The 25,301-nt window shown below is 49.0% G+C and overlaps 1 protein-coding gene across 4 annotated transcripts in view; it reads left to right on the top strand.

The window, feature by feature from the left end:
* The window catches only part of SPATA13 (spermatogenesis associated 13), a 207,499-nt gene that overhangs the window by 148,461 nt on the left and 33,737 nt on the right, over nt 1-25,301 (top strand). For all 4 annotated transcript variants that reach the window (XM_067713722.1, XM_067713724.1, XM_067713725.1 and 1 more), the window contains exons 3-4: nt 9,036-9,401; nt 11,049-11,193. In XM_067713722.1, coding sequence (XP_067569823.1) covers nt 9,036-9,401; nt 11,049-11,193 — 511 coding nt within the window. The remainder of the gene's footprint in view (nt 1-9,035; nt 9,402-11,048; nt 11,194-25,301) is intronic.

Raw genomic sequence — 25,301 nt, forward strand, 5'->3', positions numbered from 1 at the left:
AATTGGAAAAGAAGAAGTAAAACTGTCACTGTTTGCAGATGACATGATACTATACATAGAGAATCCTAAAGATGCCACCAGAAAACTACTAGAGCTAATCAATGAATCTGGTAAAGTTGCAGGATACAAAATTAATGCACAGAAATCTCTTGCATTCCTATACACTAATGAAAAATCTGAAAGAGAAATTAAGGAAACACTCCCATTTACCATTGCAACGAAAAGAATAAAATACCTAGGAATAAACCTACCTAGGTAGACAAAAGACCTGTATGCAGAAAAGTAAGAGACACTGATGAAAGAAATTAAAGATGATACCGACAAATGGAGAGATATACCATGTTCTTGGATTGGAAGAATCAACATTGTGAAAATGACTCTACTACCCAAAGCAATCTACAGGTTCAGTGCAATCCCTATCATATTAACAATGGCATTTTTTACAGAACTAGAACAAAAAAATCTTAAAATTTGTATGGAGACATGAAAGATTCCTAATAGCCAAAGCAGTCTTAAGGGAAAAAAATGGAGCTGGAGGAATGAGACTCCCTGACTTCAGACTATACTACAAAGCTACAGTAATCAAGACAATATGGTACTGGCACAAAAACAAGTATAGATCAATGGAACAGGATAGAAAGCCCAGAGATAAACCCACACACATATGATCACCTTATTTTTTGATAAAGGAGGCAAGAATATACAATGGAGAAAAGACAGCCTCTTCTATAAGTGGTGCTGGGAAAACTGGACAGCTACATGTAAAAGAATGAAATTAGAACACTCCCTAACACCATACACAAAAATAAACTCAAAATGGATTAGAGACCTAAATGTAAGAGCAGACACTATAAAACTCTTAGAGGAAAACATAGGAAGAACACTCTTTGACATAAATCACAGCAAGTTCTTTTTTGATCCACCTCCTAGAGGAATGGAAACAAAAACAAAAATAAACAAATGGGACTTAATTAAACTTAAAAGTTTTTTGCAAAGCAAAGGAAACTACAAATAAGACGAAAAGACAACCCTCAGAATGTGAGAAAATATTTGCAAACGAATCAAGGGACAAAGGATTAATCTCCAAAATATAGAAACAGCTCATGCAGCTCAATATTAAAAAAACAACCCAGTCAAAAACTGGGCAGAAGACCTAAACAGACATTTCTCCAAAGAAGACATACAGATGGTCAAGAAGCATATGAAAAGCTGCTCAACATCACTAATTATTAGAGAAATGCAAATCAAAACTACAATGAGGTGTCACCTCACACCAGTTGGAAGGGGCATCATCAGAAAATCTACAAACAACAAATGCTGGAGAGGGTGTGGAGAAAAGGGAACCCTCTTGCACTGTTGGTGGGAATGTAAATTGATACAGCCACTATGGAGAACAGTATGGAGGTTCCTTAAAAAACTAAAACTAGAATTACCATATGACCCAGCAATCCCACTACTGGGCATATACCCAGAGAAAACCATAATTCAAAATGACACATGTACCCCAATGTTCATTGCAGCACTATTTACAATAGCCAGGTCATGGAAGCAAGCTAAATGCCCATCGACAGATGAATGGATAAAGAAGATGTGGTACAAATACACAATGGAATATTACTCAGCCATAAAAGGGAACGAAATTGGGTCATTTGTAGAGACGTGGATGGATGTAGAGACTGTCATACAGAGTGAAGTAAGTCAGAAAGAGAAAAACAAATACCGTATATTAACGCATATTTGTGGAACCTAGAAAAATGGTACAGATGAACCAGTTTGCAGGGCAGAAATAGAGACACAGATGTAGAGAACAAACTTATGGACCCCAAGGCGGGAAAGTGGCGGGTGGTGGTGTGATGAATTGGTAGACTGGATTGACACATATACATTAATATGTATAAAATGGAGAACTAATAAGAACCTGCTGTATAAAAAGAGTAGAAGTTTGAAAAAAAAAGATGTGGCATGTATATACAATGGAATATTACTCAGCCATAAAAATAAACGAAATTGAGTTATTTGTAGTGAAGTGGATGGGCCTAGAGACTATCATACAGAATGAAGTCAGTCAGAAAGAGAAAAACATATACCGTATGCTAACACATATACATGGAATCTAAAAAAAAAAAGTTCTGAAGAACCTAGGGGCAGGACAGGAATAAAGATGAAGACGTAGAGAATGGAATTGAGGACACGGGGAGGGGGAAGGGTAAGCTGGGACGAAGCGAGAGAGTGGCATGGACATATATACACTACCAAATGTAAAATAGATAGCTAGTGGGAAGCAGCTGCATAGCACAGGGAGATCAGCTTGGTGCTTTGTGACCACCTAGAGGGGTGGGATAGAGAGGGTGGGAGGGAGACGCAAGAGGGAGGAGATATGGGGATGTATGTATATGTATAGCTGATTTACTTTGTTATAAAGCAGCAACTAACACAACAGTGTAAAGCAATTATACTCCAATAAAGATGTTAAAAAAAAAAAGGTTTAGAAAAACAGTGGGCTTCTGACATTCAGCTCTTCTGACATTCAAAACGTGGTTCTTGAATTTGGAATATTCAGTTGTCCTCAACCATTAAACAATTTCTGAAGAGGAAAGCAAGTTCATTTTTATAAAATCATGCTTTTTATTAATTGAAAGCAAAGTTTGAGTATACCTCTCTATACTTCATCATGTGTTTCAGATAAAATACATTTTAACGTGGAGTCATTATGTGCATTTATTTCATAATATGATGGTTTTAAACTGTCTCTTCACTTTTCATGTGTCCACACGTAAAACAACAACCTACAATTGTATCATTTCTCTACCTGGATGTCAAACTAGCACTGTGCTGCTGTTGATTCTGAGATGGTAGGATGGTGGGGTTTTAGTTAAGCCCAGAAATGGAATTCCTGTGAATGATTTATTACAAAGTCAGGGGAGGGGGGACTTCCAGAGCCCAGATTTTTCATAGTTACTTTTAAGGGTTTTTTTATGCTCGGAGAACTGGGCAATCAGTAGTAAATTAAGTGTCCGCATGCGCGTTAATATTTGCTTTTTTTTTTTTTTTTTTTTTCGGTACGCGGGCCTCTCACTGTTGTGGCCTCTCCCGTTGCGGAGCACAGGCTCCGGACGTGCAGGCTCAGCGGCCATGGCTCACGGGCCCAGCCGCTCCACGGCATGTGGGATCTTCCCAGACCGGGGCACGAACCCGTGTCCCCTGCATCGGCAGGCGGACTCCCAACCACTGCGCCACCAGGGAAGCCCCCACATCTTCTTTATCCATTCATTTGTGATGGACATAGGTTGCTTCCGTGTCTTGGCTATTGTGAATAGTGCTGCTATGAACATAGGGGTGCAGGTGTCTTTCTGAATTATAGTTGTCTGGATACATACCCAGGAGTGGGATTGCTGGATCATATATGAGAAATCTATTTTTAGTTGTCTGAGGAACCTCCATACCGTTCTCCATAGTGGCTTCACTAACTTACATTCCCACCAACAGTGTCGCAGGGTTCCCTTTTCTCCACACCCTCTTCAGCATTTTAAACTAGGAGGTTTTAACTTACGTTCATCCAAGGACTACGTCAGTGGAAATCAGGAAGTGGGGATTTTATTATTTTCACACTAAAAGATAGCATTTCCTTCTGTTATGAATGTAGGCATCAAACCAGAGCAATTTTAGCAACACCTGTGATATAATCACCATGGAAATCACAGATCTTTTTCACATCTTACGACAGTTTTTGCTGATATTCTTAAAATTTCTCGTACTCCTCAGTACAGTACTTCAAAGTGTGACAGCTTTTGGACCTATCCCCAGTCCTCTTAACTCATATTACCTATACTACTATATCAAGATTCTTTTAATATTTTGAAAATTGCGTTTCAAAATAATCAGCTTCATTTATAATACTATCTTGTCTTTTTTTCTGTAAATGTTTGATGTGTATATTTTTTTCATTGGGGTATAGTTGAGGTACAATAGTACATAAATTTCAGGTATATTAACAGTGACTCACGATTTTCAAAGGTTATATTCCACTTATACTTATTATATAATATTGGCTGTATTCCCTGTGCTGTACAATATATCCTTGCAGCTTATTTATTGTATATATGGTAGTTTATGTCTCTTAATCCCTGCCCCCTATCTTGCCCCTCCCCCCCACTGGTAGCCACTAGTTTGTTCTTTCTGTGGGTCTGTTTCTTTTTTGTTCTATTCACTAGTTTTGTTTTATTTTTGAGATTCCACATAGAACTGATATCATACAGTATCTGTCTTTCTCTGTCTGACTTACTTCACTTAGTATGACAATCTCTAGGTCCATCCATGTTGCTGCAAATGGCAGAATTTCATTCTTTTTTATGACTGAATAGTGTTCCATTGTGTGTGTGTGTGTGTGTGTGTGTGTGTGTGTGTGTATCACATCTTCTTTATCCCTCCGTCTGTCGATGGAATACACTTTTTATCTTATGCATTTAAAATGAGATTTTGAGAAGCGGTCTGTGGGTTCCCCAGGCACAGTTATCAGAGCCTCTCATAACTGCCGTCTCCTCTCCGCTCCCTCCAAACACTCGACAGCCAAGGGCTGGAAAACCTACAGAGTTCTGTTTTCCTTCTGTAATGGTACACGCCTTGGATGCAGGTGGCCGAGCAGAAAAGGCAGAAATTTTGAAATCAGACAGACTGGGGTATAAAATGGGCCCCTCCCCTTTCTGGCTCTGTGAGCAAGTAATTTTATTTATTGTAGCCCTAGTGTCCTGATCACTAAAATGTGGCCCCTACCTCGTAGGGTGGTTGTGAAGATTAAATACGGTGACACGCCTGGTGTGGTTCCAGCAGGTCACAGGTGTTCCAGAGTCACAGCTGTTGTTACGTAACCTTGTTCCACGGTCTCTGCCACATGCATCGTCAAGATGCTTCTCCTTCCCCCTCCAGCCTGGTGCCTGTGCTGGGTCCCCCGCGGAACCCAGGACTCTGCCAACCTGTGAAAGCCTGGCTTTGCTCGTTGTACTCACCTGCATCTTCACGGCACCTCTGGCTCATCCAGAGGAAGGTCTCCTTGCTTTAGTTTATTTTATTTTTTAATCTTCACATGGTCAGAATATGCTTGCCTGTAATATTTTCTTCTGAGTTACCTTGCTGTGCTGCTTCCCTGGAGCTACTGTAACAAATTACCACGGGGGCTAAGACAGCTGACATGAATCCTCGTTGCTGCGGAGGCCAGATGTCTGCAGTCATGGCTGGGCAGGCGGGGCCCCACCCCTGGAAGCCCAAGAGGTGGACCCCCTGCCTCTTCCAGCCTCGGGGTTCCCTGCGGGCTCCTCGGATCACGGGTGCGTGGCTCTCATCTCTGCCTCGGGCCGCACATCTTTCTTCCTCTTGTCTCTGTGTCCACATTTCCCTCCTCTTCCAGGGACGCCAGCCATTGGATTAGGGCTCATCTACTAGTATGACCTCATCTTAACTCCACTGCACCTGCAGACTCCGTACCTGCCACTATGGTCACATTCACAGGTATGGGGGTGAGGACTCCCAGTAGATCTTCAGGGGACACAGTTCAACCCTAGCTCTTGCTGTCGGTCCTGGAGACTCAACGTTAGACGGGGTTCTGAAGGGACGTGTGTGGGCTCAGTGCTTTTCCCTCAGGTTGATGATTCACTTTCACTGTGGTTTCAAAATATGTTTTGAAGTGTCTAAGCAGAGGTAATGAGATCTATTTTGCCTTTTACTTTTGTAACGTAAAGGAGGGAATCTTGCATAGAAGAAAAAAATGCAAACCGCCCCCCAGCTAGGGAAAGTATTTTAAAACTATGCTGGGAAGCAAGAATTAACAAGGCCACGGACAGGTCTGTTCACAGACGTTGGTGACTTGGGTGTGAATTGGTCCCAGGTGGGCCTGCGCTGGGCTGCTGGGCTGTGAGGAGAACCTGGGCCAGCAGAGCTCCGGCCCAGCCACTTACACCCAATGAGAGTGTGTTTAAAGCAGGAAAAAACTCTCGGAGGGCGTGGATGTGGTCACCTGCTGTCCCTTCACAGCATCTGGGGCCACTGCCTGTAGCAGAGTCTGGGGTAGGTCCTGGCTCGTTGGGTGTGGAGCGTTCTTTGCTGGGTGTTTGTATTTCCGGGAAGAGTCGCGCTCAAGCTGTGTTCCCCGGGACGAACCAAGGGTGTATTTCAGAAGCACATAATGTTTGCTAAAAGAAGGTTCAGTTTTAGAATTTGCAGGAAAGTTCACATTTGTTTTATTTGAATGTACCTGTCTTCTGGCAAAGCCTCACTGTTTGAATGTGAGCTTAAACCTGAGAGATTTTCCCCCATCCCTCTGTCCCTCCTTCTGTACTTTTGCTTTGAATAAAATGGACGTTTCAGTTTTATATATTATGATTCTGTTAACTAATTCCTGCACCTCCTGGGGCATCTGGTACCACTCGGAAGGCATGCTTTCTCCTTTCAGGTCTCGGGTGGGGCTGTACGGTACTGATGTGTCACACGAGAATCACTGTTGGTTCTCCTCGTGCTGCCCTGTGGGCACGAGGCTTTACGCAGTCAGTGTCTGATTTCCTGACCTCTGCACGCCTTCCTTTACCCGCCCCCATCACTTCCTGGAGCCTGTTTGCTCTCAGAAGGATTTGTTACCTGAGCAACTACGACAACTGCTGGTTTTCCTAAACCCATGTCTCCTTCTCTCTCTCTCTTTTTTTTTTTTGGCATCAATGAGGAAAGCAGGCTGGAGGTTGCATACGTGCAAAAAAAAAAAAAAAACAAAAAACCACAAAACCTCACCACCACCAACAAAAACAATAACTGCACATAGATTTGTGACCAATTTATTGCCTGCAATTTTGTTGTACTGTTTTTCTAGCATGTTGTTTCCCAACCTTTTTATCACTGGGTGATGATATAAATGGGTTTATTCTCACTGTGTGCTTAAGTTTTCTGTGCCGTTTGATTTAGTAATTGAGTTAAACCATCTATAATAGCCTGTTTGTTATATGTATGTACTGCAAAAAAACAATATTAACTTTTCCATGATTGCTCTCATATTTTCCCACGGTGTCAGAGGAAAATGTTTTAATACACCCTCTTATACATTCTTTTCTGGAGGTGTGTGAATTAAACTGACAGAAGACAGATTTTTATTCATGTGAGTAAGTGGGAGTTCACAGGAAACTGTGGTTCCAGGAAGTGGTTAGCCCTGGGAGCTGACAGAACATCTTAATAGGGGAAAGCGGGTGGAGAAAGGCTCTCACGGGAAAGCGAGTGACTTTTGGGAAAGATTAGGGGCCTGTAGGTGAGCAGCTGGGAGACAGGGTAGTTTTGTGCCTGCGTCTGTTTCGGTGAGGGCTTCTCGTCTCAGTGACAAGAGCCAATCTTCCCTGGCTGGAAGAAGGAGAATCGCGTCCCAAGGGAGGGGACTTATGACCACTGAGTTCTGCTTTCATGAAGAAGAAAACCCTGTTCTTAAGTGCCTTCCACTCACAATGGTGTTTATGCTACGGTGGTGTATTCTGGACTCTGTCCCTGGTGACTTGAATTAAACATAGTGGTCCAAGCTGTAAGAATCGAATCCGCAGGTAGCAAGGAGGCAGTGGTGTTCGCTAGAGCCCTCTGTCTCTCGAGCAGAGGTGACTTGGTATATGGGAAATGTCGTGGCTTAGTGGGGACAGAGGTTACAAGGCCCATACCTGGTGTCTCTGTTGCCGCTAGCTGGCTGCGTGGCCTTGGGCAAGTCACCTCGCTTCCCCGGGTCTCAGCTTGGAAATATGGGACCTGCATTTCTGGTCTCAGTTGCCACTGACTGGCGAGAGCCCAGAGTCCCTGGGCCACTGCTCAGGGCAGGGCTGCAGGGGGACATCCGCCCCGCTGGGCGCTCGGCCAGGGTGGCCCGCTCTGCCTGCCCTGCAGTCACATGACTTGCCTGGTTAGCACAGCCCTCCCCGGGCTGGGCTCTGTTCTATTTTCACTTGGTTGTTACAGGATGTCTCGGGACGGAAGAGCGGAGGGTACGGGGCTCGCGGGACTGCGCCTGCACGCTCTCCTGCCCCCCTCCCTCCCACAGAGCCCGCAGCGGCCTCCCCTGAGCCCAGACTTGGAGGACCCGCTGGGGGAGAGCTCGTCTCCAGGTGGGCTGAGGCCTGGGACGGTTGTTCCCTGGCACAGTGTTTTAAGAGCAGCGATCCACCAGGGCCGATGCAGGTGGCCCTCTGACTCACCGTGGTCGCAGCTCATCCTCCCAGGTCCCAGGAGGGGACAGGGGCTGGAGCAGGCCTGCAGACCTGAAGCACCTTGCCTGGGCCCACAGCGCCAGCTGGGCGCCCAGCCGGATTTACACAGAAGTCTGCTCATTTCCACGCCTCGTGGTCTTTCTCCTGCAATAGTGCATTGCCTTTTGCCTCTGAAAAAGTTACTTGAAAACTTAGGAAGTCTTGCCGACTTCAGGGCTGCAGACTCTCCAGCTGTGGGATTGTCTAGTCTGGAGTCTGAGATGCTGAAAGGGTTAGTGGTGACCAGTCCCAGCGCACACAGCCAGTTAGTCAGCTGATCTCGCCCTTGGAGCCCCGGGTTCAGTGCTCGCCCCAGCAGACTAAGTCCCCAGGTGTGAGTACCGTGCTGAGCAGCCCAGGCTTGAACCTCTCGAAGCACCTTCTGTCTGTGAATGTAGCTGAGAGAAGGGGCCTCAGGTTGCCAAGTGCAGCCTTAGGGCCGTTTCTCCTACAGGCCTGCGTTACCCTGCCTGTTGTTACGTATATTGGGGGAGACACCCGCTGTAGTTAAAAGTCATTTTTATTAACTCACCGTGGTGCTGATTTTCTCAGTATCTTGTATCATGGCTCATCATGGGTCACCAAACATCACTAATGAAATTAGGGTTTTAATTCAGCCTCCAATTAAAGACACGTTTGCTTCTTCTCATCCACGTCTCGGTCACATCTTTCTGGTACGCAAACAATTTGGGGGGCTGGGGAGGGGTCAGGGACGTCTGGCTCGTACCTTTTCTTTACCCTCCTGGAAGTCGCCCTCACCTAACTTTTTCCGCATTTGAAAAGGTTGTGACCGAGGGGTCCTGGAGGCGGACCTCCGCACCAGAGGAAGAGAGGCTGGAGGCTCAGAGGGTCCCCAGGAGGAGATGCGGACCCGGGAGGAGGTCAAGGCCCCGACCACTCTCTGACTACGGCCAGCCGGTCAGCCTAAGTCTGTCCATCCCTGAAGACGCGATCGCCGTAGACCCCCAGAAAGAGGACACAGAGGACGGTGACCACCAGCCCAGCGGGGCCCCCATCGACCCTGCAGACCAGACCGCTGCTGGGGGCTGCCCCCGGGGGGCGCCGAGAAGACGCCCCATCTCCGTGATCGGCGGGGTCGGCTTCTATGGGAGCAGCCAGGCGGAGGAGGGGGAGGCCATTCTGCCCCAAGTAAGCCCGGGCACGCTGCCACCAAAGCCACTCAGCCCTCCAGCCGCCTGGCCTCTGTCCTCTGGCTGCAAACTTACCAGGAAACTTAACGCTTTCCTTTCTTCTCTCTGCCTCGAGGATGACGTCATCTGCTCACAGCCTTTCTTCCTGACTTTGAAAACATGCATGAATTAGAACTAACCCACTGACATTTGGATGTCTCTTACTAATCCTCTTTCTGGGATCTTGAATAATACGGGAAACTGGTTTGCTGTTTGTTCTGACTGTCTGGGGAAAGTAGCCTTGCATATTTAGTGAGCTTCCTGAAAGAAGAAATCTGGAAAGAGAAAGTGTCGCTTATCCTTAAGATGTAAAGATACGAAAAAGATAAACCAATTTTTTTCTAGAGATGAGAAAATATTTTTTCTACCATTTTCTTACTCTTTGCACGTCAGTTGCAGCTTCGTAACTGTTTTGACAATAGGTTAAAATCTTACTGTTATTCCCTTAGTATCCTTTAGTAATTCAACAAGTGTTTATCAATTACCCAGAGAGCCCTTTGAAGCTACAAAACATTTAAATAAAGGCCCTGTTCTGAAGGAGTTTCTATTATTTGGTGAGACTCATGCCCCAGCCGTGGTCCAGGGTTCACAGTCATACATGACTAGTGCCAGTTTCATTTTGTTTTAAACTTGCCAGTTGATATCACAGCCCATAAATTCTCTTAAGGGCAATTCTACATTGGTATTGGATTTTATGTTTACATTCTCCCTATAAGCCCAGCCCAATGCTTATTTATAGCAAATACCCAAAACCTCTTGCTTGATTGAACTAAACTGAATTTTTAAGGTAAAAAACAAATTATGTTGAAGAATACCTCAAACTTTTTGTTGTGTTAAGATGCTCTGCATGCTAGGAAATAATTCTGGAAGGCGGCTCTGCTCACCAGTGTGTCACCAGTGCCACACAAGAAGTAATTCTGAATGAAAGCAAACTGTAATCTATTTTAACTTGAAACACAGCCTAGGGGAGATCTAAAGCATTACAGACATTTTTTCATTTCAGAGCGTCCAAAAGAAAATGGAGTAAGATAATTTTGTGCACTCTAAGCTCATTTGGGGAACTGGGTAGAAAAATGCTGAGAAAACCTACGGAAAGCAGGGACCAACTTGGCCTTGAGTGTAGCTGTAGGCACAATTCATATGGAAGGTCACAAGGACATAGGATGATTCTAAATTTGTGGAAAACCAACTCTCCTCGTAGACGAGGCTCCACCGCCCTGTTAGTTTAGGTGAATGAGAACTGTGCTCCACAAATGCTGGTCCCTGCCTGCGGGTGGGTGTAGGGCGGAGGCCGGGGGTGGGGGTGGCTGGCGTTGCCTCTGCTTCCCTGGGGCTTGCTGGGCCGGGGGTGGGGCACCACTTCCTCCCCCAGCTTCCCCTGCTCCACTCTGGCCTTTCCTGAGTGTCCCCCGGGGGTGTGTCCTGGCAGGTGGCCAAAACGTGATGCCCTGAGGGGTCGGCACTGGGGTTTCCGGTTAGAGGAAGGTCGTCCTTGAGCTTGCGCAGCTCGGGCCCCGGGCTGTGATCAGAGGCTTGAGGTGAGGATGCTGAGATCCCGGGGCCCCTACTTCCTGCCCCTTCTCACCGCCTCTCGTTTCCTTTGCAGCCTGCTGCCCGGCCGCCCGTGCCCGCGCACCAGGTGCCGCCCTACCGCGCGGTGTCGGCCCGGCTGCGGCCGTGCGCCTTCTCCCAGAGCACCCCCATCGGGCTGGACCGCGTGGGACGCCGGCGGCTCATGAGAGCATCCAACAGTGAGTGTCGCGGGCCTCCCTGGTCCGCTCCGGGAGATGGGGGTGGAGTCCTCCACCGGGCAGCTTCCATTCAACGGAGGCGCCCGGGCCATTGCGCCCCGTCCGCCTGCCCTGGGCCAGGGGTGGGGAGGACCCACCGGGTGTCAGGAGCTGCCCCTGCAGGGGCCAGCTTATCGCCCCCTGTCCAGGAAGGGTGCCCTGTGGGCTCTGAGCCATCACGGTGAGCCTGACCTTGAGAAGGTCTGGGGACCGAGTTCCTACCATGGAGGAATGAACTCCTGACCGTGAATGGGCTCCCGGGGAGGATTTGTCTTAACCTGACTTTCAAAGCTCTTTCTGGGTGTTTGAGGTTCACCAGTACTGTTTGAGCAGCACGGAGGAGTTTTTTATCTGATAGAGTTGTTCATATGCCACCTGAGTCCTTACCCGGTAAATACGTGCTGACCCGAATTCATGGAATGATTCAGGTTCCTGAGAGAGCACGTTGACGTCCGAGCCAGCGCGCTGGCTGGACAGTGGCCTGGCCAGGCGCACGGGACAGGAATAGGACGGGCGCTTGCCGTGGGGCAGACGCCGCCCCGCGTGCTCCGCTGCTTAGTTCCTCTGATCGCGTGAACCTCTGGTGGTTGCTGTCATCCTCCTTTTACAGACCAGAAACCCCAAGTGTAAGTAAGGGAGCCCCCAACGATGTGGCAGAGAAGGGCCTTGAATCTGCAGTCAGATAGAGTTTTCACTGCAGGCCCATGTTTTTAACCGCTGAACTGTGCGACTCTAAAGAGACACAGCAGCCTGCCGACGACCAGACCTTCGGTTGCCGGGTTCACCGTATTACCTTTGAAAAGCAGCATCGCGCGGCGCGCGTGAGTGATGGATGGGGCGCTCGGACGCCTGGGTTCTGGGCAGTGCTGCCGCCCACCGGCCAGTGGGCACGACCTCCATGTGACGGTGGTGACCGGAGCCGAGCCGCGAGAAGGGGCGGGATTTAAAGAGTGTTCTTTCCAGAGACTTGAAGGAGGCCGAGGGCATCACTCGGCGTCTTTACATTTCAGGGAGAGGGAGTGGAGGGGGGACCACAGAGGGTGGAGAAGAGAAAGGGAACAGGTGGGGTGAGGCCCCAGTCATCCTCCCCCTGAAGAGGATGGAGGATGGAGAAGGTGACGAGAGGATGGAGATGGTGACGGGAAGGTCGCTGATGGATTGTGACCCGGAAATGGTGGCAGAGGGTGTCCTGGGAGGGCCGCGCCTCGTGCTGGGCGGTCAGGGAGGCATGAACGGTGAGGGTGAGGGAATGTCCTCCACATGGTGCCACCTGGCTTCTGCCTCAGCAGGAATCCGGGCTGGACTCTCGTCAGACAGGGTGAAAAGGAAAGAGGAAGCGGGGGCGGCTGGAGGGCGAGGGAGTTTTCGAGCATCTCCTGCTTTTGTGGTCCTCTCGGCCGGGCAGGTGGGGCCCCTGGCATTGCACTGCCCGCCCCCCCAACCCCGTCCCGGGGCCCCTGCCCTCCGGCCCCCCCACCCCCTCCTCAGGCCAGGCTTCCGCCCACGCTGGTCAGAGTTCCTGTTCGGTCCTTACTGCTGTTTCCCTGTGAGCTTTCCCCACCGTCACTGGAATGGAGTCCCAGCCCCTTAAGCGAGTTTGCAGGCTCTCTGCCGCCTGCCCGCCACGGTCTGCTGCTCTCGCATCTCCTCCGGCGCTCCCTCACCGCCCGGCTCTCAGCTCGCTCTGCCCAGATTCCCCTTCCTTCCCTTCACATACGGCAACGTTCATTCCATTCCAAATTCAAAACTCACTGCCCTGGGGACCTGTCATCTCTCTGCACAGCAGTTGCTTCTCTCCAGCCCAGTCATCAGCGTCTGGTGATGCATTTCGAGAAAGTTGTCCAAGAGGAGAGAAAAGGCTGCAAGCACACGATGCCTTCAAAACGTTACTGGTGATGGAAAAAAAGTTGAAACAATGGAAATGTCCACTTTCAGTGGGATAGTCTAGGGTCATATGGGCGACCACTTCAAAACAGTTTACAGCATCGTTAGGGAAAGCCCGTAACAACGTGGAAAATGACCGATGTAATATTAAAGTGAGAAAAAGGGAAATAGTGTTGTATTCGTTTGCTAGGGCTGCCGTCACAAAGTACCACAGACCAGGTGCCTTAAACAGCAGGAATGAATTGTCTCAGTTCTAGAGGCTGGAAGCAGGGTGAGTTCCTCCCGAGGCCTGAGGGGGACCCTCTGCCGGCCTCTCTCCTGGCTCCTGGCGGCCTTGGGTCCCCTGTACCTCGGCATCTGGATGCATCTCCCTCACCTCTGCCTCCGTCTTCACGCGGCGTCCTGTTGAATCAGGGCCCACCTTGATGATCGCATCTCAGCTTGATCATCTACTGAGACCTGTTTCCAGATAAGACCACAGTCACTGGTACTGGGGGTTAGAATTTTAGCATCCTTTGGCGTGGGGGGGACACAATTCAACCCATAACATACCATGATTGCAGCCGTATACGGCGTGTACACATGTGGTCAAAGGTTTACCAAGAATATGCAAAAGTGAAAATAGTGTAGTTAGGCGGGTAGGAATATAGATGGGTTTTCTTCTAACCCTGTACTCATACAAACAGCTTATTTCTGCACTTTCTGTGTTTTGTTTTGAGTTGAGTGTTCTTTTGTTGAGAAGCAACAAAAACTGACTTTACCTAGTTGGAGCAAAAGACAACGTCTTGGAAGGGTGTCAGGTGTTCCCAGAATTGACGGGGTGTCTGGGAACCTGTCTAGGAAGTGGACGGGAGCCTGTCTAGGAAGTAGATGGCAGTCGGGGTTGCTCCTGGGAGTCGGGGAGCCACATGCAAGGAGCCGAGGAAGGCCAGTCTGTCCGTCTTTGCCTCTGAAGTTGCTCAAGAGGCAAAGTCCCAGGATGGGGTTCAACTCCGCAGCTCAGGTGACGTGTCCACCACCTGGGGGCACTGGGACAGAGTGGAGGATGGGGTCCTCCAGGGATGGACCCCTTGTCTTCGGTACAAGGAGGCAGGTGCGTGGATTCCCTGACCACGATGGAGGGGAGGTCGTTCCCCCAAGGGAAATCCAAGTGGTGTTGGAAGTAGAAATAGATTCTGGACAGATGCCCCATTTGTTCATTCATTCAGTGTCTTTTGAGGACCTGCTATGTGCCAGGTGACAGCCATGAGCACAGCAAAGCCCTTTACCTCACACACATTCTAGTGCGGGGATGATAAATTAACAAGGAACTGTTACATGGCAGGTGGCACACCGTAAAGAAAGATAAAGCAGGTAGAGGGTATTCGTTGTTTTTTGTTTTTTTTTTAATTTAATTAATTTATTTATTTATATTTGGCTGTGTTGGGTCTTCGTTTCTGTGCGAGGGCTTTCTCTAGTTGTGGCAAGCGGGGGCCACTCTTCATCGCGGTGCGCAGGCCTCTCATTGTCGCGGCCTCTCGTTGCAGAGCACAGGCTCCAGACACGCAGGCTCAGTAGTTGTGGCTCACGGGCCTAGTTGCTCCGCGGCATGTGGGATCCTCCCAGACCAGGGCTCGAACCCGTGTCCCCTGCATTGGCAGGCAGATTCTCAACCACTGCGCCACCAGGGAAGCCCGAGGGTATTCATTTTTAAAAGAACATCGTTTTAACAATGACGCACCTATTCCACGTCTAATTAAAACCCTCTCACTCCTTCCGTGGAGGGAAACAACCCAGAGGCTCACCAGTAACTGCAAACGTCTCCCAAGTCCAGGGCCTCTGAGTACCTCCATCTGTGCTCCAGCCCCACTGCAAAGCCTCGTCAGTGTTTATGCCCAGAAGTAAGTCCAGGCAACACACCCTTCCATAGTGGAAAGAGGTGGAGGAAAGGAAATAGAAAATACATAAATATTGTGTGTACATGCACACGTGATGCCAGGAAAGGATGCTTCTCTTCTCTGCCTCTGGTTGTGAGGCACACGTGCTACTTCTGACTCTGCCCAACTTGACCCCATCGTTTGCTCCGGAGCCTCTGCCCCGAGCCCTGCCTGTGCTGGTCTTTGCCAGCTGAGGCGCTCCAAGCCTTCACTCCAGGCTCTCAGCTGGTACTGGCTCTACTTGTTTAGAGTCACCATGGTCTCCTCTATTCCCCTCTCTTAGTCAAAAATCAGTCAATCTACAAAAAAAAAAAAAAAAGTGTGAGCATCAGCTCTGAGCCAGACACCACTTTCACCATTTGGAGAACAGCAGAGATTAAAGCATCCCAAAGCGTTTACATTCCAGCATTTAAACAGATTCAGGAAGTGGGTAAGTAGGATTAGCTCAGCCACTGATGATCGTTCTGGAGAAGGTGAAGCTGGACACGGTGGAGGGCGACCTCGTGTCCCTAAGAGGTGACGTTGGAGCCGAGACCTGGAAGATCTGAGGGAGGAGAGGTCCCAGCAGAAGGGGCACCAGATGCCCGACGCAGGCAGGAGCTTGGTGTGCCTGAGGTTCAGCGAGAAGGCGGGGGTGCCTGGAGCTCGGGAATCGGGTGGGAGCGGACGGCGCAGCCTGGAGGTTAGAGAGAAACTGGATAGAAGGGGCGTCGCAGGTCTCGAGAAGCGGTCGGGGTTATTCCGAGTGAAACGGGAAGCCGTTGCCAGCTGGGCTTCAGAGAGGAAGGCTGTCTGCGGAGAGAGGGCAGAGGAAGGAGGCTAATTGGAAGGTTATTGCGTTGGTCCAGTTGGGAAACGATGGTGGCGGCGACCACAGAAGACACACCTGTGTTCCCTGGACGCTCATTTTCCAGAGCACGAGGAAGCTTGAAAGCTGGTCCTTCGCTCTGAGTCAGCGGGGCCAGGGCTGGGGCTCTGGCGGAAGTACTTCTCTCTTGGGGGAAGAAATTCAGTTTGGACAGAGCTGAGTTACCGGAGGGAAATAAAATACTTTGTCAATGTATTATTAAGTGATCCCAAGCCCCTGTGTTGCCCTCTTCGTTTCTGGGCTATGGTGAACATCACCCTCTCTCTGGGGAGATTCCAGCAGGGCTCTGATAGGTAAGGCAGGCAAATCCGAGTCTAGAATAAGTGTCTCTTCCAGTAAGGACAAACCATCCACCCCTCTGTTATGGAAAGGGTCCATTGTAATCAACTCCCCACAAGTAGTCGTCTGGGTCCTTCAAGGAACCATATCATTAACTCTGTTGAGGGGACACCCTGTGGTTTAGCCCAGGCTTGGCGTCTGTGCCTGCCACCAGAGCCATTTTATTTTTTTAACCCACTGAGTCAGCATCAAGACGACCAGGAACCAAGATGGACATTTGCCCCGTGGGACATAATGCCACACGGTTGTCAGACAGCCTCGTTTGCTGTGGGATTCCTGTGGGACAGATGATTTCCCGTGCTTTGAGTGTATTCTGACGTACCCAATCACACCCCTGCCCCAGAGCCGTCCACGAACCCATTTTGTTCTCTCCAAGCTCCCCCAGTGGCTCCTCAGAAAAGCCGTTTGCTCTGACCGTGAATCCACACAGGCTGACCCCTCACTGAGGCCAGAGTATCGCTTAGATTTTACTGCTGGGGGGACTTCCGTTTCCGGGGGCACCAGGGAAGTGACAGGAGGGCTCGAAGGAAGAGTTGCAGTAATGGGACCCCGGACCCCAAGGTCACCTGGCTTCTGCTCCACGAGGAGGCCCTGAGTCTGGAACCGACTTAGATCTGGGAGTCGAGTGCGGTCCCTCGATTCCCTGTGGTGGTGGCTCAGGTGCGCCCTCTGCTCACCGGAGTTGGCCATTTCCCGCTACACGAGTCAAGCAGTACCTTCACGGAGCCCCTCATCAGTTTTGTCCCCCAGGGACCCTGTATCAGTGAAGCGCAGCCGGAGATCAGGTGGGTCACACCGTCCCAGTGACCGGGCAGGCCCTGCTGCCTAGGGCAGAAGCCACGCCCACTTTCCCAGGTGGACATCCCACCTCCATGGGGTCCTGGACTCCTTGAAATAGAAGCCTCTCCCGCTGGCTCCCTGGGCCCAGGGAGATTAGCAGCAGGTTGATTATAATGTAGCTGCCACGTCCATGATCTGGTTTGGGAGGTAAGCCCAGGGGAGGGTGAGGACCTGACACACCGGCTCCAGCGTTTCTGTCCCCAGACTTGCACCCCTTCTTCTTCATCTTCGGAGAGCTGGCCTCTCAGCTGCCTTATGAGTGGGCAGCCCTGGGTGCCCGCCCCACCAACGTGCTGGAGTGGCCGCCCCGCCTCAGGAGCCCGTGTGTTGAAGGCACGATCCCTGGTGCGTGCCGCCCAGGGGGACGGATTTGGTCTGATCTAAATTATGTTTAGTAAATGCCGTGTGTGGGAACCTTGTTTGGATTCTGATACCGGCCAGCCGGCTGCGAAAAGGTCATTTCGAGACAAGGGGGGACATTTTCACATGGAATCAGTATTCAGAAAAGGAATTATTGTTAATTTTGTTCATAGGGATAACGATAGTGTAGTTATTTTTAAGTCCTTGTTCATTTGGGTACGTACTAATATTTGTTGCACGAAATGATACATGGGAGATTTGCTTTAAAATATCCCCAATATTGTTGGGAACTAGTTGGGAAAAATTGTAAAATATTGATCCTTCTGGGTTCATCATATAATTTCTCTCCTTTCATGTTCATTTGCAATTTCATAGAATAAAAGGTTTTAAAAATAATGAAAAGGGTGTTTCCTCCGCCCTGGTCAAGTGTTGTCAAAACCTCCAAATCCCAGAAGTGCCCACAACTAACATTTTCTCAAAATGTAGAAATATGACCATGAGCAGTTTAACTTTTCTTAAGAAATGAAGACCTAATCCTTTTAGGTGAACGTGAGGTCCTCCTCAGAACTCTGCAGCACGGTGCTGGGCTATTTTCCAGAACCAGCTACTTCTCTCTGGCTTTGTTTAGAGCTCTTGTCTCACCTCCTCCCTGGCCCATATGTCGCTGACGAGAGCTTATTACATGGAGCAATCCTTGGTCACGCTTACCCACTGCACGGGTGTGGTGTTGGAATAATAGAATTCCACCATGAATCACAGTGGTACTCAGAAGTGCTTTTCTCAAGTTCACGGCTGGGAGGGTGCCAGCCTATAAAAACCCTGTGGCTCTGTTGGCGATAGTGTTTGTGCCCCTTGGGTCTTGTGCCCCTTGTGCTCTTCCTTGGGTCTGAGCAAGTGTGCCTGTGCAGTGCTGACTTTCTCCTAGGGAACTACCTTTGCTGCCTTTTATGATGTTTTCTCTTACATCCAAGGCAGCTTATTCCATCGCAGCCTGATTTTCCCATACTTATTTCCGTTCCTGCCATCTTTCCTCTCGTAACTAGTCTACCTGTTCTGATCAGAAGTCAGATTTGATCGCCCTTCAAAATTCTTATTTTCATGTCTACTCATGCTTCTCTTTCTACCCATCCCATGCATCGAGTTCAGATTAGTTTTCTTCTGTGATGTAAACAAAGTGATTGTCTTAACTGTCTCCCAGAAAGAACAACATCCAGTTTCCTTAGCTGGATGGAATCTTTTTTATTTTATTTATTTATTTTTTTGTGGTACGCGGGCCTCTCACTGTTGTGGCCTCTCCCGTTGCGGAGCACAGGCTCCGGGCACGCAGGCTCAGCGGCCATGGCTCACGGGCCCAGCCGCTCGGGGGCATGTGGGATCTTCCAGGACTGGGGCACGAACCCGTGTCCCCTGCATCGGCAGGAGGACTCTCAACCACTGCACCACCAGGGAAGCCCTGGATGGAATCTTAATGGGTCACAAGCAAAGGAATATAGCATGCCACTGAACCGGTAGATTTGCGTATGCCATTTAAAAAATATATTTGTTACATTTTCAATAAGGCTTTTACTCAACCAGAAAGTATTATTTTGTAATAATGCCGAACCACAGAGGAAAGAAAATGACAGGATTAGGTCCAATGAAAACTTATTATAAAAAATAGAGAAAATGACTTTCTGGGGAGACACAAACGTGAGTTGACTTGATGGACTCTTTATGGCTTTTTAAAGTATTTCGTCCCACATGCTGTGTGGAGTGGCCAAAAAAATAAAATTAAAAAAAAAATAAATAAAAGGGACTTCCTTGGCGGTCCGGTGGTTAAGACTCCGCGCTTCCAATGCAGGGGGCGTGGGTTCAATCCTTGGTCGGGAAACTAGGGTCCCACATGCCGTGTGGCGCGGCCAAAAAATAAAATTAAAAAAAAATTCAAAATTACTCAAATGATTGCTTGATTTGATTTTTTCCCCACATCTTTATTTCTTATGAATATAGTCACTTTGCACGCTAGGAAAGAGGATCATGTTAAACCAGTGTAGCCCTCCAGTGACCTGGGCCAGAATTGCTGGATCTGCAGCAGAATCATGTCATCATTGAAGCCGTCACCCATGGCGCTGTAAAACTCTAACTCATAACCACCTGTGTACATTATATTTTCGTTAGGAAACAACCAAAAAATCCAGTCCTTAAGGGCATGATGCATATGAATAATATCTTGTTCTATAAAAGAATAACCCAAGTTACACAAGGGCCACCTATGTGTGAACCGGCCAGTGTTGCTGGGGGGAGGAGGTATTTTGAAAACCTACTCTGAGGTTTAAAAATTCCTAGTTCTGCTGTCAGTGAGAAAGCAAGAAAACAGTGCTACAGACCGCACTGCCATTGATCAGGGTCTACCACGAGAATATCAATTTAGAGAGAAGGGTGGGGAATTGGATAACTTAGAAATTTCCAAACTAATGAACTTATGACGAGAAATCCAGCATGCTGCCTTTTTCCTTTCGCCGAGGACACACTGAGGCCCGTTTTAGAGACGTGTCCAGGTCTGAAAAGGGATGGCAGGTGTCCCCCCGAGTGGGTTCCTGCTTCCTCCGTCCGTGTCCGCGGAAAGGCCGGGCGGGAGCTCCCGCGGGGGCCCGGGCCGGTCCCACTTAGCCCATCATGAGCCCGGCGACCTCTCTCGGGTGGACCCGTAAACTCCCGAGCCCCGCACGGGCGCTGCCTTCCGCCGGGGCCCCGGGGGGAGCGGCCGCACGTCCGCGGCGCTGGAGGGCCTGGGGTCCTGCGCGCGGGGCTGCACACGGGGTCCTGCACGCGGGGCGGGGGGCGGAGCTGCCCGCGCGCCTCCCGCAACTGCCGCCCGCTGCCCCCGCGCAGCCCGCACGCCAGCCTGGCTTTCCTCTGGTGAAGGTTCCCACACAGCTTTCAGGCTGGTTTGTCTACGGGAAAAAGGCGTGTGTCAAGACGGTCCACTGGCTTTAAAGCCCAGTAGTTTCAAAGGGCAACTGAGGTTATCACTCGGGATATCCTTCCCCGCCCGCAACTTCCAGTCGCTCTGTTTGGTTTTGTGCAGAGATGTATTTTCTCAGCCATGGAGAGATCTCCTTATGTATGTGCTTATTTACTTTCCTGCATTTAGGAACTAGTATTGGGTGTAAAGGCCAGTTTATCCAACCTCATTATGAAGTTGATAATATCATTAGGAAATGACGTAGGATGTGCCATTAGGACATAGTCAAACAGTGGCATTTCAGGATGCGTCCAAGGTGCGCGGAAGCCTTTCTGACTTGAGCTTTTAGTATGCTCTTGGGTTAGGAGACACCTCGTTTGTATTGATCCACTGAACACACACACCTGCTGTTGTGTAACACATACGTTTATATCAGTATGAGCCCTGTGATAAGTGAGGCACTTTGTGGAGGCTGGCTGCTCCCAGAAGCCAGAGACTGAGCTCATGGAACCTCCCGGCTGGTGTCCAGACCCGGAAATACACTGCAACAGCAAAGGAGGTGAGTGTAACCGCAGAGCAGGCAGATCCCGTCTGGGGAGTCCCCAGGCTTTCCCCAGAAAATGACGTCACAGCCGAGACTTGAAGGCTGAGCTGGAGTTAGATGCAGTGTGTTGTTGAGAGAGGGTGTATTCCAGGCTGGGAGTGATACCGACCAGGGTTCTTGGCCTCCTTAATCAATAGAAATGGATTAGAGGCCGGATGAGAAATTCAGGCAGGGCTTTACTGGGGCCCCTGCTGCAGCAGGGGGGATTGAGAACAAGTAACAGTTACCCTTGCTCCCTCATTCCCGGAGGGGCGGGGGGTGGTCCCTTATACGGGGTGAGGGTAGGGGTGTGTCCAGCGCTGGAGGGGTGGCTTAGGCAGTTGGCCCACCGCTTAGGTGGTGCTCAGGGCAGGGGGCATGTGCAGTGCCCTGCCATTGCTCCAGGCTCTTCAAAAGCGGCAGTTGAGTTTTTTTAGTCTTTTGTATCTTTTTGTCCATAATTTGTCCCAACTGCACATGCATGCAGTTATTTTTAGTCCTGCAAGTTTCTTTGTATTTTCTTGCTGGAGGAGAAGTTTGTCCAGGTGCAAGCATTGAAGCCCTAGCAGCAAACGGTCCCAGATGTCAGGGGAACAGCATGTGGGGAGTGTAGGAGCCAGAGGAGAGAAACTTGAGAAACCCAGGTTTGGGTCACCCTCAGAAACTTTCTTAACCTAGCCATGCGCTCATCAGATGGAAGTGTCCTTGGTGCGGACAAGGCCTGCACCTGCCCAGGGCTCGCTTGGGGGGACGGCGCCCTCTATGCCACTCTCATGGGTGGAGTTGTGTCCTTCTTGGGAGTCAAGGCCATGGCTCCAAGCTAGCTCTGGCAGCTGTAGTCGTTACTGTAGTCACGGAACTAGTTCAGCTCCATAAACCAATGAAATGTAAATATGAGACTCAAAAGAGATTCATATTTATGAAAACTAAATACTTTGAAGAGGCTTAATCAAGGTGAATTGCTAAAAAATTGTTTTCAGTCAGATAAAAATTGAGAGCTGTAAAACATGGAAAAATCAGGGAATCTGTACTCAGAATGCTTCTGGTCATTACTTTAAAGCATCCAGAACTGGCGATCGTAGTTGACGCCTCATGGGTGTGACATGCAGAATGATCACAGGGGGAGACCTCTGGTCCTCGATGATAACGGAGGTGAATCAGCTGCACCTTGTACGTTGAAGTTGAGGTGTTCTGGGCATGATGCGTGTGTCATGTTTTTGACTTGGGCCTTTCAGGCAGCCGGACTACCTGGTGGGAGGCCTTGCAGCAGCCTCTGAGGCTGTAGCGAGATGAGCTGAGGGGCAGGGTCGAGAGGCGGGTCTAGACGAGGGATCAGACTACCAGAGGTCGGACAGAGCCTGCCCATTCAGGGCCTCCTGTGAAGGGGGTCAGACTTTATCCTGGGGGCAACCAGGAGCCGCAGAAGGGTTTTAAGTGGAGTGGGATGGTCAGGTTTGCATTTTGGTGATGTCACTGGCTAGGTTGTAGACCTGCCTGGGGACAGAGGAGGCAGTCAGTGGGCAGAGCCCTGAACTAGAAACTCGACGGTTCTCCTGGAAAAACGAAGACGTGGAGGTCAAACAATTGTCCGGATGTTTGGGGGGCAGACACCCCAGTGCCCCGGTGATGGGGGGAGCATAGGAGAAAAGCACACGAGTGGGGGGCTTGGGTCTGTTCCAGGCATTGAAGTTGGAGGCGCAGGTGGGACAGCTAGGTGGAGATCTTATCCCCTGGCCTTCACCATGAGGGTCTCAGGAGGAGGTGGCCCAGGCTAGAGGGGAAACTGGGGAGTCAACAGCAAGTGATTGGCTCTCAAAGCTGATGCAGGGAGGGGTACCATCCAGGGTGTGTGTGGAGTGAGAAAAGAGGGTCAGCATTTGGGAGCCAGTAAAGAAAGGAATCCACAAAGAAGATAGAAAAGGAGTGGGGCTTCCCTGGTGGCGCGGTGGTTAAGAATCTGCCTGCCAATGCAGTGGACATGGGTTCGAGCCCTGGCCCGGGAAGATCCCACATGCTGTGGAGCAACTAAGCCTGTGCACCACAACTACTGAGCCCGTGTGCCACAGCTACCGTAGCCCGCGTGCCATAACTACTGTAGCCCACGCAACTAGAGGCCATGCTCCACAACAAAGAGAAGCTGCCGCAAGGAGAAGCCCATGCCCGTGCACCGCAACAAAGGAGCTCCCGCTCACCGCATCTAGAGAAAGCCGTGCACATCAACAAAGACCCAATGCAGCCTAAATAAATAAATCTGTGACTCTGTTTTTTAAAAAAAAAAAGAAAGAAAAGGAGTAGCCAGACAGGTGAGTGGTGTCCAGATGTCCAAGGATGCTGGGCTCCGGGGAGGTGGTGGTTATGATGTCACCTGTGCCCAGGGCCAAGTCGGATGCTCTGAACCATACGCATGGCTCCAGCAGCAATTAGGAACTTGTGGGTTTTGAGAAAAGCGGTTTCAGTTCAGTGAGTGGGCAGAGCCAGGATGCAGGAGGGTGTCTGCAAGATTGTGCGGGGAGTCCAGACCTTATGTGTGAGTGTGAAGGGATTTTATCGATTTTGTTTATTGGTGTTGGTTTTCTGATTTGATGGCCAAAAATTTCCCATAAGTGCTAGGGCTAATTAAAAACTGTTTTGCTATCATATTAAAAAAACTATTTTGGCTTTACATTACCTTATCTGAAAGCTCGTTAATTGACTGTGTGAATGTTCATTTGTACTAAATATTTTTGAAAGAAATAGTCTGTTAAATATACACCAGAAAGTTCCATTCCTTGATCTAGAGTTCTGTTCTAATACCCCAACATGAAGGAACTGGGGGCAGTTTAATCATAAGGGTTTATGCCATTTCAACTCTGATGTTTTTAAATTAAATAAATTGTAAGAAATTACTGAAGCATATTTTTTTTAAGTCTTGCAGTGGAGTTATTAACTTCATTAAGACCTTAATTTTATTTTTTACTTGGTCAAGACAAAGAACAGGTTTCTTCCCTTTGCCTTAGTTTTTTGTTGTCGTTGATCCTACTTCTAATTTGTTATTCTGGCGTTGTTCTATTCTAATAATTGTTATGAAAGTTAATTTTCTTATGAACCAGACTTTGGGTCAAAAAAACAGTGGAGTCCCAGTCATCTATTGACCAGCCATGTGACCTTGGCAAGTTATTTAACCTCGAAGTCTTAATGTCCTCGTCTGTAATAGGAAATATTACTGTTGTCCATCCCACAGATGGGTGAGAGTGACCTGATACACAGTAAGTGTGCAGTAAATTATTACAGAGACCTAAAGAGAAGCACTAATTGTTCTGGGGACAAGGATAGTGATGATTGGTGAGCTGTGTTCGCAACCAGAGTTCTGAGTTCCTAACTCAACTGCGCTAACAAGCAGTTTAACCTTTGACAAGTCACTTAATCTAATAGGTAAGGCCCTAGGGCACCAGGAGTCCATATGGAACAATATTCTGTTTAATTATTATCCAAATATAGGTTAAACTGATCTAAAAGGCAAACACTCAGGTTATAGGAAAAAAGAAGGTAACTCGAATGAATGTTTTCTGTTGACTCTCTTGATCACATCACCCAGAGACGCCTCTCAACTTTTTGTTAAAAGGAAAGAAGAAAAGAAAAGGAATGGCAGGTGTTGAAGGGTGTGTGTGATGCCTTGAGATTATTTTAACCAAACCTTGTCTGATCTCTTATTGTTTGAATGAGCTCTTTCTGCGTCTGCTTTTCCAAAGTTTTCTTTCAATGATGAATCACAGAGAAAATATTTAGTCAGATCGTCCTTGCTCAGGACCTGTGGAGGGTGATCGTAGCGGAGCTCTCGGGCGGCTGGTTGAAGGGTCGGTGACATCGAGCCCTGATGGTCAGGTGTGCACGTGCGTCGGGTCTGGGCTCTCCCATCTCCAGCCTGCTTCACGCTCTCCTGCCAGTGATGGCGGGCGCTGGGTGTATTTATCTGTGAAACAAGATGATTCTGTTCTCTCGTCTTTAGGCGGGTGTCTTCCTGCCTCCTGACACCGTCCTGGCTAGATCCTCTCCCTGCTGACCACGCCGTGAGACCACGTGGACTCCATGGTCAGACCGATTTAGAGCCAGGAAAGGGTTCTGTCTGCAGGCACAGGCCCTGCAGATACAGACACCAGGGCCTTAGACCGCAGGCCTGCATGTCTGAGAGGTGTGTGGGCTTCAGCAGCGCTTAGCTGCTGTCTCAGCCTTATCAGTGCCCAGAATCAAGAGTTGTTTTTTTTTTTTAAAGGAACACAGTGTTCTAGTTCCTGTCTCAGAAAAACATCATAACGTTTCTTTAACGTTTTTCCAGCAAACTCTTGAAATTCTCATCTT

This window comes from Pseudorca crassidens, chromosome 18, assembly GCF_039906515.1.
Source record: "Pseudorca crassidens isolate mPseCra1 chromosome 18, mPseCra1.hap1, whole genome shotgun sequence".
In the NCBI taxonomy this organism is placed as follows: Eukaryota; Metazoa; Chordata; class Mammalia; order Artiodactyla; family Delphinidae; genus Pseudorca; species Pseudorca crassidens.